The sequence below is a fragment of the Meles meles genome, chromosome 13 (genome assembly GCF_922984935.1).
Source record: "Meles meles chromosome 13, mMelMel3.1 paternal haplotype, whole genome shotgun sequence".
Taxonomy (NCBI): Eukaryota; Metazoa; Chordata; class Mammalia; order Carnivora; family Mustelidae; genus Meles; species Meles meles.
Window position 1 is genome coordinate 65135416 of NC_060078.1, and position 14715 is coordinate 65150130.

Genomic DNA, 14715 nt, shown 5'->3' on the forward strand with positions numbered 1-14715 from the left:
TGGGCGGGGGAGGGGAGAAAGGAGGAAACATTATGAAGTTAATTCCTGGGCATGTGCGGAATAGTGTCCTCAGACAGGTTTAAAGTTCCTTACAAATTACTTTTTAAATTTGAAGGTCAAGTTGGTAAGATGAGAAATGAAAAGCAGAACCTGCATCAGAACCAATTAATTCTGGGACTGGGGCAATTGATATTATTTGGACCACTAGCTAGTTTCTCTCTCTCTTTCTCTCTCTCTCTCTGTCTCAGTTTTGGTCTCCTCCATCCACCCTTCAACTCTCCCTTTTGCTCTCTCTCTGCACAGCATTTACCTGTCCTATCTTCTTTTAAATTCTGGTCTTTGTTAAACTTTAATTTTCCATGATGCATAGGTACCACTTTAATATTAACAATACACTTCACATTTTTATCACCCACTAATAACACTCTGCATACCTGACCATCTTTCCGTGCAGACAAAAATTACCAAAATGAGATCAGTTTGTAGAAACTGTTTTTAAGCCCCCATTTTCAGTCAGTGATCCTACCTTTCCACTTCAGTAAATTTTCATTCCATGCAATACTGACTACATTCAACTTCCCAACTGATTAGAAGAGTGTATAGATGTTTGCTCCAATTAATATCCAGTCCAGGACGATACGTGACATCTGCTTGTTGTCGCCGTTCAAGCAGACTTCTTGTGGTTGCTGTTGCTGTTCGTTTGTTTTGATGATACATATTTGAGGAAGAGATCCTCAGGATATTTAGATATTGGTAGATTGTCCTTAATAATCAAGACTCTTCAGGTCGAACTTTTAACAAAGCCTCAATATTAACTATTTTCTTTTCTAATGGGTTTTCTTTATTCAAAAACACCACCAAGATACCCAATGGGATGAATCCGCTTTACATGTAATGAAACTCATCCTGTCCCACTTCAGGTGAGTGAGAGTAGAAGAGCCACTTTCAAATCACAAACCAGTACACGCTCCTGGGGTCTTGGAGCCGTAACTGTGCTGGGGAAACACATCTTCCCCAGAGGATGAGACCAGACCTGACTTCTTTCTCCACCACTGCCCTCTGTTGTCTGGTTAGAGGCCTGGGGGCCTCTGGTAGCCTACAACCACACTACCTCACTTGAGCTTGGGGAGGCCAAGCAAGGTGAGCCAGGAAGGGGGCAGGCACACAGGCACTCACCGTACACCGCGATGGTCTTCGTGTCCTGCAGGATGGCATTCCCAGCGGAGACCTGCACTGTGATGGTGTTCATCCCTTCGGAAGTAAACTTGAATGATATGCTCCCCTCCAAGGTGATCAGAGGCTGAAACAGGTGAGGGCACAGAGTGAGGGAACAGCTGCTCAGTCACCGATGAGACCAGCCACGAGCTCTGAGCTACCAACAAGCCACTTAACTCAGCACAGGCTCTTCCTGGTGTACCCCCATGCAAATGGCTCCAGCTGCTTCCCCATCATCTCAAGTCCAGGCTGGAAAGGAGCTATGAGAGCCATGACCCCAAGGGCTCTGCCCATTCCCTATGACTATGACCCTCTCTTTCGGTGTCATCCTGGTTCAGGGCTGGGGAGATCGACAGGTCTGGCTTAGTGGTGAGACAGATCTCTATCTGCAACCTACTCATAACTGGTAGGTCTCTAAAACAAAGAAATACTCAGATCAGACCCAAACAGGCAGCTCATGCTAATCCAGAGGTAGGCGGCAGGCACTGAAATTCTCTAAGCTCGCAGTCAGTCATCTCTAGGGGGTACGATTTCCAGAACATTACAATGGAACACAGCAATGGACACCAAAACTGTCCTCGTTAGACTACAAGTGGCCTTGTGTGGCTTGACTCCTCTGAGAAGCCCTATCAGCAGTTTCTGGAAGTAGCTGCTATGGAAACAAGTACTAATTGGACAGTGGTTTGAGGACTGAAAAAAAATTACAAGTTGGAGTCGTACCTGTGATATCATCGGACGCCAGGGTCCTAGAGGAAAAGATGATTAGCCTATTGACCTCCCTCCACTCATTCCTACAAACATTTCTTTCCTGTCTTAATTAACTTAAAAATCTAAATTCATGTAACCAGCTCCCCATATAGCAGCGGGAAGGTTAACGCCCAGCATAAGAAACCCACTCAACGTAATCTGTTGAGAATTTGGTTTTCTGCTGTCAGGTTAAAAAACATTAAAGAAAAAAGACACACAGAAGAAAGTTGTTTAGTACCTTCCCCTTCCAACACTACATTTTACGTAAATAACTTAGATTTCTTCTCTGCCACTGTGGGTATTGGGCCCAAGTTAGGCCACACTTACATGGATAGTTTCAGAAGAAATTTTTAAAAAGCTTCTTTTCAGTGGAGTTAAATTAGCAGGAGACATGAGAGTTTCCTTCCCCTGCCAGGCAAGTAGGAGGTCTGGGGTCAGGAGAGGTTTCCTCCCTGGGCCTAGGCAAAATTATGACTCCTGTTAAAGCCAACATTCAGCTCTGGGGTAGAAAAAGATTTATGTCGGGAGAGGACGCACTCTGTTTGAAGAGCAAAGTCACCAAGCGCAAGAGAGTGGAGAGTGGCCCTGCTGGAGGATGAAGCATTCTCGTTCTGAGCAGCTCATGCCACTGCCCTTTGGGGAGGCCTTCGCCCGGACTGCCTTAACTGACATTTGGAGGCAAACTGTAATCTGTGAGAACGGAGAAAGTTCAAAACGGAGCTTTCAGCCTGGTATCAGGGGAAGGAAACTTCACGTGGGTGTGGGAAGGCCTTGGATCCAGCCTCCTCGTGGAGCAGCTGAACAAGGAGGGAGGAAATCCCTTCATGTGTGTCCTCCTGATTTTTTCATCTGAAGAACAGAGACCTTAAAGTAAATGAAGTTTAAGGTCTCTGCTCATTTTAAACTTGCTGCTGACTTTTGATCACAGGGCATGTTCTGGGAAAACGGAAAGGGTAAAGCTGAGAGAAAGGAGTGGCTATGTCTGATTCAAGGGAAGAGGCCATCTGGGGGCAAGGTTGTGGTAAGTATTTGTTGCTTTTTTATTTATTTATTTATTTATTTATTTATTTATTTGACAGAGAGAGATCACAAGTAGACAGAGAGGCAGGCAGAGAGAGAAGCAGACTCCCTGCTGAGCAGAGAGCCCGATGCGGGACTCGATCCCAGGACCCTGAGATCATGACCCGAGCCGAAGGCAGCGGCTTAACCCACTGAGCCACCCAGGCGCCCCTATTTGTTGCTTTTGACTGTCTGGTATCTACTTTTTTTTTCCCCCTTTTGGGGGGCCATTTTCCCCCTTCTCTGTGTCCATGTGGTTCCAAGGAGGCTGACTTCAACACGTCTCCTTCTACCCCGAGCACCGGGAAGGCTTGGCCAATAGTAATTCATTCTGGGAATGACTTCTGCTAGAACTTCTATGAAAGATGGTTTATTTTTCTCTGCTAAGCTGTGAGAGTATAAAGCTCAGGCTGCCGCTAAGCCCTTTGCAAAGGGAAGGCCAGCTGAAGAAGAAGGTTAACACAGAGCAAGGCAGAGGTGAGGGGCAGGTGTGGTGTGGTGAGAGAGAGACAGAGGGACAGAGGGAACACACTGATGAGATTACTGGGGCACGATGAGCCTGCTGTCCCCGGAGCCAGGACTACTCCTAGACTCTTGAGTTACACAAGCCCTTTCCTTTCCTTTTTCCCTTCAGCCATTTTGAGCGGACCTACCTCCGTGTTGTTTCCGTACCACCACACGTAAGTGAGGGTGCCAACTTGGCTGGGCCACAGCACTGCCGTTGCGTTGACCTCTTTGTTTTTTGTGGTGACAAAAGGAAGAGACAGGTGTACGTGTTCCAGGGGACCTGAGGCATGAGAGAAAAGACGAGGCATAGAGAAGGAAAAGCTTTCTCTGCTTCCCCTTCCCTGCTCTGAAGAGAATACATACTCATTCTGGAAGCTTCCAAAACATCACAGTCACACTCCCTGAGGATATGGGGCTTTCCCTACTTGGGAGAAAAGATATTATTGGGACCCATTGTGTCTCTCAGTATTTTCCACTTACTGATCTTTCTGCCAGGCCTAAAACCCGAGTTATTTATGTGTAAAACTTTAAAAACTTACAAGTAATTTATGAATTCCCGAAATAAAGAGGCATAAACGAGGATTCACAGAAAGATGCGAAGTCTTCCCAAGAAGTCGCGTCTGCGGGGGTAAACCGGGAGGACAGAACCCTCACAGACTCCATGTGTGTGGCCACGGGGGCTGGGGGTGGGGGTTACAGCACAGACCCCCACACCATTCTAAATGAGACTATTCTTGACTCTTTGCTGGGATTTTCAAGATCTGTATATGTGTAAATCTGTGTGTTTGTGTGGAAGGGCCTCTCTTCACGAGTATACGTAACAGCACCCGGTTCAAACTGCTCGGTGTTGAGTTCAGTGTGTCGAGGCCCAAGTACGCATAAGCAAGGAGAGACAGCTCTGTGGGTATCAGCTGAAAAGGGGATGATTTTAGCTATGGGGGTCCATTAGGGAGAAGCCTTGGTCAGACGCATGAACCCACAAAGCTGTGAGACCCTCTTCAGAGAGAACCAGTAGGGCCCCTCCTCTGACCCCTGGTCTTCCCTTTGAGTCACTTCTCCTAGGAAAAATGCAGTTTTCTCTTATGTGAACATGGCAAAAGTCTGTCATCCCATCATTATTCCATGCAGTAGAGAAGAAAGTGGCACCTTTCCACCTGGTTTAATCACCACCTCTTCTGCTGGGTCTTTGGGTGGCTTTCCTAGGATACTGACTTTGGCATTTTCCCTCCATACACTCTTCTGCTGAGTAATCTCATCCACACACTGACCTTCTACTATAAAGCACATGCTCAGAACTCAAAAACCACCTACACAACTTGGGACTCAATTAGGAGCCCAATGATCCTAAGAAATTCATTATCTTTCCCCCCATTTTCTCTCTATTCTTCATGTCTTGATGAATGGAAAACAATGTTTATCCAGGGGACCAGCCCAGATGCAGAAAGTCAATCTGGATTCCTTACCCCTTGCTACTCATTCTATGTTGGAAACCACTGACTCGGTTTCATAAATACCTCTCGGTGAGAGCTCCCCTCCCCGCCCCCAGTCCTTCTCTGGCTCTTACAGCTGGACTGTCATGAGCCGTACCTATCTTCCTGCTTCCAACCTGCCCCAAGCTAATCCGCCCTCCTGCTCTGTGTGTTCAGTGCCTGCCTTCCGCAGTAATAACAAGTTGCACCAAGTGCCAGGGTCCTCAGCACCCAGAATAAAACATATACTCCCGGGTCAGGGAAGAGCAAGTGCAAAGATCTTGAGGGAGAGGTGGTTCTCTGTGTTTGCAGAATAGAAAGAAAGCCCAAGCGGCTTAGATCCCTGATCTAAGAGGGATTCAGAACACATCGTATATTGTTTTGTAGGCTCTGAGGTATGCATATGTGTGCTTATATGAGTTCATTCGTACATGTGTGCACATTATACATTCATACTATGGATGGCAATGACTATGTATCTTCTCACACTACAAGCTGTGGTGAGAGTGATTTTTCTAGAAAGCCAAGTTGATCATGCTACCTGTTCGAAATTAAAATTCCCGTTACCTAATAATGATGATGATAGTTAACACATATTGACCTAAAATCAAACTTTTGGAGGGTAAGAGTCTTTCATATTTATCTTTGTATTTAAAAACTAGTTCCTGAGATGTAGCAGGTAATCGAATGTTTGTTGGATAGGTGAACAGATGATGCAATTTCTTGTTTCTGCTTTTGTCTATGCTTCTCTCTCTTTAAAGAATTAGAGGCTTCGTGACCTGCATACAGAACAGAATTGATTTTCTGACTTATAAAGCATATGATAAGAAGTAGTTGTTCATAAGTCAGAATGGTTCAATGTGCTAAAAAAAAAAAAAAGGGCAGCATCTGAGTGATGACCATGTGTCAGATATTCTGCTAATGACTCTTTTCATTCTCATTTGCTCCTCACAACAACCTCAAGAAATAGGCACTACTGTCATTTCCAACTAAAGATGAACGAATAGAGGACAATGACTTTCCCAAGGTCACAGAGCTAGGAAACATCAATTCCAGGATGTGAGCTAAAGCAGTTTGATTTTAAAGCCCATGCTCTGGCCAAGTGACAAATGTTCCAAAAGATCTCTCCCATCTTCACAAAATAACTACTAAGAGTCAGTATCTACCCATCACTGAAATATACCCCCAGCGCTGGCAAGTGCACTTTATACAGGCTCTCATTTCTTACATGGCTCTGCTGTTCCCTATCCATCGGTTTGCTCCAGCAGGTGCTGACGTGTGCTGACCCAAGGCCTCAGGGTAGACACCTCTCCCAAGGTACCTGCCAGCCTTCGAGTCTCAGTGGCAGTGACCAGGCTTCTGGAATGTTCTTCCTGACTCTCCTTATCGGTGATCTCCCTGATCAGCTAGAATACAAGGACTAGATAAGCTCTCTTAAGCATGTCGGTTCCATCCTAAGGGACTCATTTTCTGTGTCTCTCTCTCTCACATATGAGAATTGAATATTTTTTTTTTAAGTCAGAACATCAGAGGAAGGATGGCATCTGTGGGTCCTGTTAACAGCAGAAATGGAACCTTCTCCATGAAATGTAGTCATTAATTCCTTCAATAGTTTCGGAGGGCTGCCACACATCAGGCATTATTCTAGGTGCTGGGGACACCTGCTACTTGGCGGAGCTCATGTCTCACTGGGGGAGGGGGCACTGCACACATAAAGCTGGGGGAGGCCAGAGAGGGCTGTTTTTGTCTCTCAGAAGAAATGACATGTGAGCAGTGACCTGCATAAAGGGAAGGAGGGCCCCCCACCCCCACCTCCTCTTGATGCTCCAGGGTGAGGGCAGGGCAAGTGCAAAGACCCTGAGGGGGACGTTTATGTTTGCCACTTCTGAGGAACAGCAAGAACCCGGGAGTGGCTGCAGGGGAGAGATGGAGGGAAAGAGCGGGAGCCAATGAGATCTAAGAAGGATTGAGAACGCACAGCGCATCGGCTTGTAGGCGCTGAAGTACGCATCCATGTGTTCTATTGCGTTCATTCTTGCAGGTGTACACATCACACGTTCATTCACATGTGCGCAGTTTGCCTTTCATATTCCCACCTTGTCCTCTTGTGTTCATTTACTTCTCATGCGTTTAACACACCTGCTGCCCCAAAGCCAATCTTTGAAGCATCTCTTCTGTGTACAGAGAGTGCAGTCCGCACTAACCTCGCTGAGCAGCAGAAGTTACACTCCAGCCCCTGGAGGCCCCCAGCTGGCTGGCGGCACTAAATCCAGAGCTGAACAAGCAGGCAGATGTGGCTCTGGCAGACAGGTGCTTGTGATGCACAAAAGGGACGGCAGGTGGCACTGCATCACTCCATATGAATCCTCCAGGCCAGGTGGGTGAGGGAACTGGGAAATAACTTGTGTTAATTTGGTCTCCCTCTTTCCCAGTTTAGCCCTAATGTGCTACCGAAAGCAGCTGATGTCTGTAAGGCTGAACATCGTGTGTATGCGTGTGTGTGCACGCACATGAGCATGCACACACACACACACACACGCGCGCGCGGGCATGTATATGCACAGTACCAGCTGCTGGGGACTGTCTCTGCCTGGTCTGACCTGGAGACCTGGTCTGACCACCAAATTAAATATTGTGTGTGCATTACATGGCTGTTTGTCTGAAATGTTAAAAATCTGCTAGAAGAAATAAAAGTAGTTCAAAGGATAAAGATGAGATCCTGAAACAGAGTTCCTGAAACTTCAAAGTGCATAAGGATTATACTAATCTGTTCAGGCAGATGATGACCCACACCTCTAGGACTTCCAAGATAGCAGGTCTGGGATAAGGTCTAGGACACTATATCTTTACCATGTAACTCTGGGGCACATGACTCATTAAGCCACACTTTACAAAACTTGGGTTTGACATTTGCTGGACAAAATGATAATCACATGAAAAGTTGCAAAGCTGTGTAGGTTTTCAAGAAAACCGTCATTTTACCCTAAGATAGAAACAGAAAGACATCTTCTAATGGCACCTATGTACAGAAGTAGTTGGAAAGATTTGGGAAAAACTAGAAAATCTGTCTCATCTTTTTCTTTCTTTCTTTCTTTCTTTCTTTCTTTCTTTTTTAAACCTCCCATTCTGCAAATTTGCACAGTTTTCAGTTACTTTTTTCTGCAAGACTGGCTGAGATGGAGTAGTTTTCTGAGAGAAATCTGCACGTCCTCTAAATTCTATCCCCTGCTCTGCCAGCTGAAGGGAACACCGGCCGCACTGCATGTCTTGTTAGTTTGCAAACTCGCAGAGCACGGTAAATCCTATCCCCAAGGACTTTCCAACTGTCAGGCTACAACAGATTACCCAGCCTCTCAGTGAGAACGGCTGGCCCACTCCTGGCAACGTTAGAGCAGGCACATCATCTCCATTTGTTTCTGATGACCTTCCAAACCCGTGTCAAAAAAACAAAAACAAACACAAAAACAAAACCCTCTGATTTGGAATCAAATCTCCTTTCTGACCTGGAGAGCAGAGAGAGAGAGAATGCCATCAAGTCAGGCAATGGGGGAGAAGTCCAGGCAAAGAGGAGGAGTACTGATGAGAGAGGCAGTGGGTGGGCTTGGAATCTGAGCTGACAGCTGCTGCTCTGCACCCCTATGTAGAAACACAACATACTTTGGGATGGTGGAGAAGCAAGCTTTAATAGCTGACAGATCACGGCATATTCTGCTTGAAGGAACCTGAGCAACAAGATGAGGTTTCCCCATACAACAGGGGAGAAAACCTAGGCTCAGGGAAATGGAGTGAGTTGGTCAGGAGTTCAGGCCAGTATCTGCATCTAACCACATCTAACCCAGTCCAATGTGTTTGTTCTACAAAAAATACCCACCCACCCCCACCCCAGCTCTGGCCCCAGAACCAGGGACCGTAGCACCAAAAACTGCCATGATCCCTTTCAGGTTTGAGATGTGGGGGAATGTTAATCAATTATGGTCTTGTTCTGACTTCCTCTGAGCGTAAAATAGCATCAAAAAGAAAGTCCTTCTCCCATCTTTGCTTTTGCTCTGTCCCAAAGACATGCTTGTCACAGGGGAGGCATCAGGCGAGACAGAGTCTTGCTTCGATAGAATTAGTACAAAACAGTTAATTCTTATGCCAAAGTAGGCTTGCAGAGGGGTTCCATTATAGGAGGTATGCTTATCCAAACACTGAACCCAAGAGGAGCCTAACAAAATTAGAACCAGAACACAAAAATTCCCCTTACAAAGCATGTGCCACTAAGGGGAAAGTCAAACTGCTGAGCCACTCAATGAGGCTAATGAGGAGGAAAAAAAAAAAAAAAGAAAAAGAAAAAAGTGAAGCTTATTTCTTTTCGAAGTCTTGGCTTCACCAACCTTTGATCTCTGTGCTGTTTTTCTTCCCAGGGTTGAGTAAACCTGGCAGAGGGCCAGGGTAGGGAGCTAGCCCTCAAGGAATACGATCATTTCTTGGGGTGAGGATGAACCAAAGGGGCGACAGGGCAGCCAACGTGTGGGTGATCGATGGGAGAGCCCGAGAAACGGAGACCGAGAAGCTGCGGCATTTCAAATCCATATTCACATGTGGTTAGAGTGCGGTAGACATTTCATACATACACAAGATATGGACTAAAATTATTGTAATTCTTCAGGAGAGCAGCTCTCAAACAAAAATCCTCCCCTTACTGACTAAGCCGTGGGAAATGAGAGGCTGCTGGGTAGTTGACCATTCCCAGCAAAGGTACCGGCACCTGCGTTATAAGTTAGTTTTGCTACCAATAACCAATGTTTGTGATGTATTTCTGGGAGATTTCCTGACCATTCCTTAGTGAGGAAGATTATTCCTTAGAAAGAGATAACTCCAGAAAGTCCATGCAGGACAGCCTGGAGAGGGGAGGGGCTGCCACTGAGTCACGAGGAAGGGAGCCTCTGAAATGTGCCTTAAACCTATGTAGTTGCTCCTGCTTCTTTGGGACAATCTGCAAGGGAGTGGAGGGGACAAGTTCCATCACTGATCGCACGGACAATGACCTCAGGGATCAAAGGCTGGTGCTCCAGAGACGGAAAGACCTGAGTCTGAGACCTGGCTTTGCCAGATAGCAGGTCTGCAATTTCAAATACGTTATTCAAGCTCTCTGGCCCCTGCTGTTCTTTGTAAAGTAGGGTTTCTAACCGTGCTGACTTCCTCAGGTTGTCCTGAGAAGTCAGATCAGACATGCAAAGGGCTTGCTTAGCACAAGGCTTGGTGCATAGTAATTGCTTAATAAACTTAGGCTGAAAAGAGGCAGGAGGCGTGTGCCGACTGGGAATCTTGTAAAACTTCACTTAAACCCAGAGAAGAGAGGAAGTGTTTCTTCTGAGCACCTTTGTCATGAGTGTGTGGGAGAGAAAGATCGAGAATCACGGATACTGCAGGAATCCTCAGAAATGAACAATCACCCGGGGAATCCCTAAGTGTCCTGTCCTCCCACTGGACCACAGCAGCTTAAGAAGAAAGGATTCTAGTTGGTATGTTCTGTGATCAGTTCAGTGTGCAAGAGGCAGGTGGGAGGCATGGAATCCTGCCCAGTCTTAACGCTCTTGGTCTAGGATTTAGAATTAATTTGGACAAGGCCACTCGTAAAAGAAACTACTTTCATTTTAAAGAACGCCAGCTCCTTATCCACTACGTCACTGGGGCTTCATGTAGCTACTTTCATTTTTAAAGCAAAGCATTTCTGTAGCAACCTAAACACGTCGCAAGCCTACCTGGGGACACCCACACACCTGCCACCAGAGGCATTCGTGGCGCACGTTTGCCTGACACATAACTTAGGAGCTGTTGTGACCTCATCAGACTTAGCACACCTTCACGTCCCTCGACGGGACAAATACGCTTCAACACTTCTAGGAACGACTTCTCAATGCAGCTCTTTCCCTCGCCTGACACCGCCTTCCCTCTAACACCGAACAGCACAGATAAGAGCCCAGGAAACACTTTTTAAAAGAAGCCAAAGTCTCAAAGCATAATTTACAGTGGGACATATCATGGGAGGAGAAGAACAATCAGATGGGCACAAATTCCATCACTTGTGCTAATTTTCAATATATTAGATTGAGCCATATGTGGGGATTGTTTTTAAATGTTTCTGACTAAAAAAAAAAAGTGACAAACTCATACGCAATCCAAGAGCTCGGCCCAGCCACCGACCGCAAGGGTACGGTCTCAAAGGCGCCCGGAAAAGGCAGAGTAAGTGCAATGAGAACAAGTTGGAGCCACACAAATTCTAGGATTATTCAAGCTCCACCCCCTGATTTTGTTTCCATTTTCTCCCACTCCGCTCTCTTATCCTCCCTCCCCATCTCCTTGAAGGTAACCGGTGAGCTGCTTCTACACAGGAAATTCTGAGTTATACTTTCAAAGGACACGATATTTGAATTATGTCATAAACCAACAACAGTAATAACATACAAGTTACATGTAAGTACAGGACGGCGCTGTCAGAGCCCAGACTGTTGTCCACCTGCACCGTCACTCGGAAGATGCCCACGTTGTGATAGACGTGTTTGATCCCGTCCTCCATGGAGCTGAGGTTGACATAAGATACCGCAATGCCATCACCGAAGTCCACTTGGATGAGTGTCCTCTGGACGTCACCCTGAAAAACAGCCCAGCATCAGAGAAGGGGAGTCGGTGCTGGCCGCCTCTGCGCCAGGGGCTGGGACTTGTCTCGGTCCCTGGCTCGGGGCTCGTGGCAGACTCCGGCTCCCTCCTGCAGCTGGGAGCATCTGTCTGCATTAGACAGAATCCCTGTGATGTTGCCTGGCAGACTGGAGCTTACCAAGATGGATGTTCTCCAAATGGGAAGGGCATCTACCACCAAAAGTTTCAATATTTGGAAAACTAAGTGTTTGATAATCAGCTCTAATTTGAGAGTCAATTTCTCTGAGGGATCTGTTTGTACTCTTATCATCCCCATGAGTAAAAGGTGTACACACACAGCTTTAAAGATTCAGCCTACCCTCATGGTTATAGACCTCTTCCCAGGTTTTCAGGACCCCTGAGTCCCCTTCTCATTCCTGGTTCCCTATCCATGTGAGAGGAAGGTTAAAAGACACCTTGTCTCACACCTGATAGGACACTAGGCTCAGCGCTATTATTATTTAAGATAATGATGGTTAATTCTTTTACACTTCAGTATTTCGTGCTAGAAAAATGATTATTATTTTATTCTTCACAGAATCTTAGCTGGGAGAGAAAAACAGGTTACATTTGTCCACCTTACAGGTAGGGATGATGAAGTTCTAACTATCTGTTTAAGGTTAACACAGCTACTTAGGGGCAGACCTAGGATTTGAACCCATCTCTGTGGACCTGCATTTCATTCATTATAGGGGGAAAAAGCATAGCTGGTTCCTCCGGGCTTGAATCCAGGGTGCCAATAACAAGTCACATGACTTCATCCAAGTCATTCAGCCTCCTTGGGTCTCAGTTACCTCATCTATGAAATGGCCACAATAATACCTTACTCTCTTCACTCAAAGGGTTGTTATAAGACATGTGAGTAGATGAGTCCTCCGTAAAATTTTGGACCAAATCAACGACTGTCAAAACCACACAGCTGTGAAGGACGTGCAATCCCCATTTTATAGCTGAACTGGAATCATATAGATCTAAATTTCCCAGTGGGAGGCAAGGAGAGAGAGGATAAAGATCTGCTTTCTAAAATCCCAGACCTGTAAGAAAACACTTTGGGAATAATAGTAGAGATTCTTAAGGAACAAAGTTTCTTAGACCCAACTGACAAAAACCAGCTTCCGTCCCAGGCAGCCTGTCCTTTATCAAGTTTTCTTGTTTGTTTTGTTAGCTTTTCCCATTTTCAGGGGAAAAAAAACTAAAAACAAAACAAAGAACTCCCAACAAACAAAAACAACCAAACAACAAAAAACAAAACAAAACAAAAAACCAACTTAAAAAAACCACACATATACTAAAACCCTTTGAACTAAAAAAAAAAAAAAAGTATTTTCGATTAAGTAAGGTTCATATGGTATCATATTTTTTGAAAAGGCCAAGTTTAAAATGCTGACATTTAAAAGATTAATTCACAGGGAAAGGAAAAGCAGTTCAAATCCTATGAATCTCTGTGACCTACTCTCCTGATCTATGCCCAGCCAAGCATTGTGTGGGGGGCACACGGCAGGGCAGCTAACGCTCACCGAAGACATGAGCAAGAATTCTCCCCTCCTGTGGGAAAAAGAAACTCCACTCGGAACTACAAGACAAATTATCCACAAGCCTAGACACAGTGCAATTACTTCAATTCCCTTCGCTAATAAATATAAATGTCAACCATTCTTGCTGACTTGTCCTTCATTTGCACAAATCAGACTAGTCAATATCTCGGTGTTGTTTCTGGTCAGTTCTCATGTCTTCTGGATTTCCAGCAGAGGGGCTGCCAGCCAGTCTTAGGTACGGGCACAGAGGAAGAAACCACCTTAAAAATCTTCTCACATCATTTGGGACAAGTGTCTGAGGAAGACTGGGTTAACCATGAAAGAAAACAGCAATATAAATTCTGAGAAAGAGTGGGAGTGACAGAGTGAAGAGGGAAGGAAAAAGAGGGAGAGAGGGAGAGGGGAGGGAGGCAGGGAGGAAATGAGGGAGGAAGAGAGGGAGGAGGGAGGGAAAAAGAAAAGGAGAGAGGGAGAGAGGGAGGGAAGGGCACCGAGAGAGAGAGAGAGAGAGAGAGAGAGAGAGAGAGAGAGAGACTGAGAAAGAAAGAGAGATTTAGGGTTCTTTGTGAAGACAGAGCGGGCATGAGGTAAGGCTCACCATTGGCAAGAGCACAGAGGGGAGACAAACATCTCAGCTGATTCCACCTCAGTCCCCACAAGTGACAGCAGCTACCCACACACCTGAGAAAAGTCTGACTCGGGCCGTCCTTGCTTGAGTCTCCTGGCCTTGCCCTTTCTGTCATATTCACCATTCTGCTTTTGTGGGCCTGGAAATCAACCTCTTTCAATGACTGAAAACTTCTCTCAAGTTCTGTCTGGATGTCCACTATCTGTCATGCCAGTCTTTTGGCCTGAAAGTGTTCCTCAGTATCCACTCATGACAGTGTTCCCCATGTACGTAACAGGTGGAAGAAGGGAGCCACAGTGTTGGGACGACTGTAGGGGCTGCCTTCACAGAGGAGTGATGCTTTTAGGATACTCCGTCCAGTACGAGGAAGATCTCTCTCTCACTCTCACGCTCCCTGATGTGAGTGCAGGCCCCTGAGCTTGGTCCTCCGTACCAGAAGACAAGGGCACCAAGGGGCCAACACAGCAGATTTCATCCCTGCTGCTGAAGCTTTGCCCACTCAAGTAGAACATACTAGATGCCATGCTTTTGCCTTCAGAGGCTCTCAGGTGCTTTGTAAGCCTAACACAGCTGTCAACGCATCTCTTTGGGGTTCATCAGTCATTGGCCTCTGATTTCCTTGGGCTGTAATTGCCATCCGAGACTGGGATGCCAAAACTCCCTTTAGAGAATAAGAAACAGGGCAAAGGCAAGAGAGCCTAGTCCTAGCTCACCACAATTAGGCACACTTGCCCTGCTTTAACTGGCTTTCCGGTCATTCATTCATTCAACCAACCACCCATCCAACCAGCAGATATTTATTGAGCGTCTATCTTGTGACATGCCTGGCATGGGGAAATGATGGTAAGTAAATTATAACAAACAAAGCAAAATA

At 46.0% G+C, this 14715-nt stretch overlaps 1 protein-coding gene across 7 annotated transcripts in view; it reads right to left on the bottom strand.

Annotated features, from left to right (window-relative positions):
- The window catches only part of SORCS1 (sortilin related VPS10 domain containing receptor 1), a 513368-nt gene that overhangs the window by 37478 nt on the left and 461175 nt on the right, over window positions 1-14715 (bottom strand). For all 7 annotated transcript variants that reach the window (XM_046027660.1, XM_046027661.1, XM_046027664.1 and 4 more), the window contains 3 exons: window positions 11448-11634; window positions 3675-3808; window positions 1177-1300 (listed from right to left, as the gene is read on the bottom strand). In XM_046027660.1, coding sequence (XP_045883616.1) covers window positions 1177-1300; window positions 3675-3808; window positions 11448-11634 — 445 coding nt within the window. The remainder of the gene's footprint in view (window positions 1-1176; window positions 1301-3674; window positions 3809-11447; window positions 11635-14715) is intronic.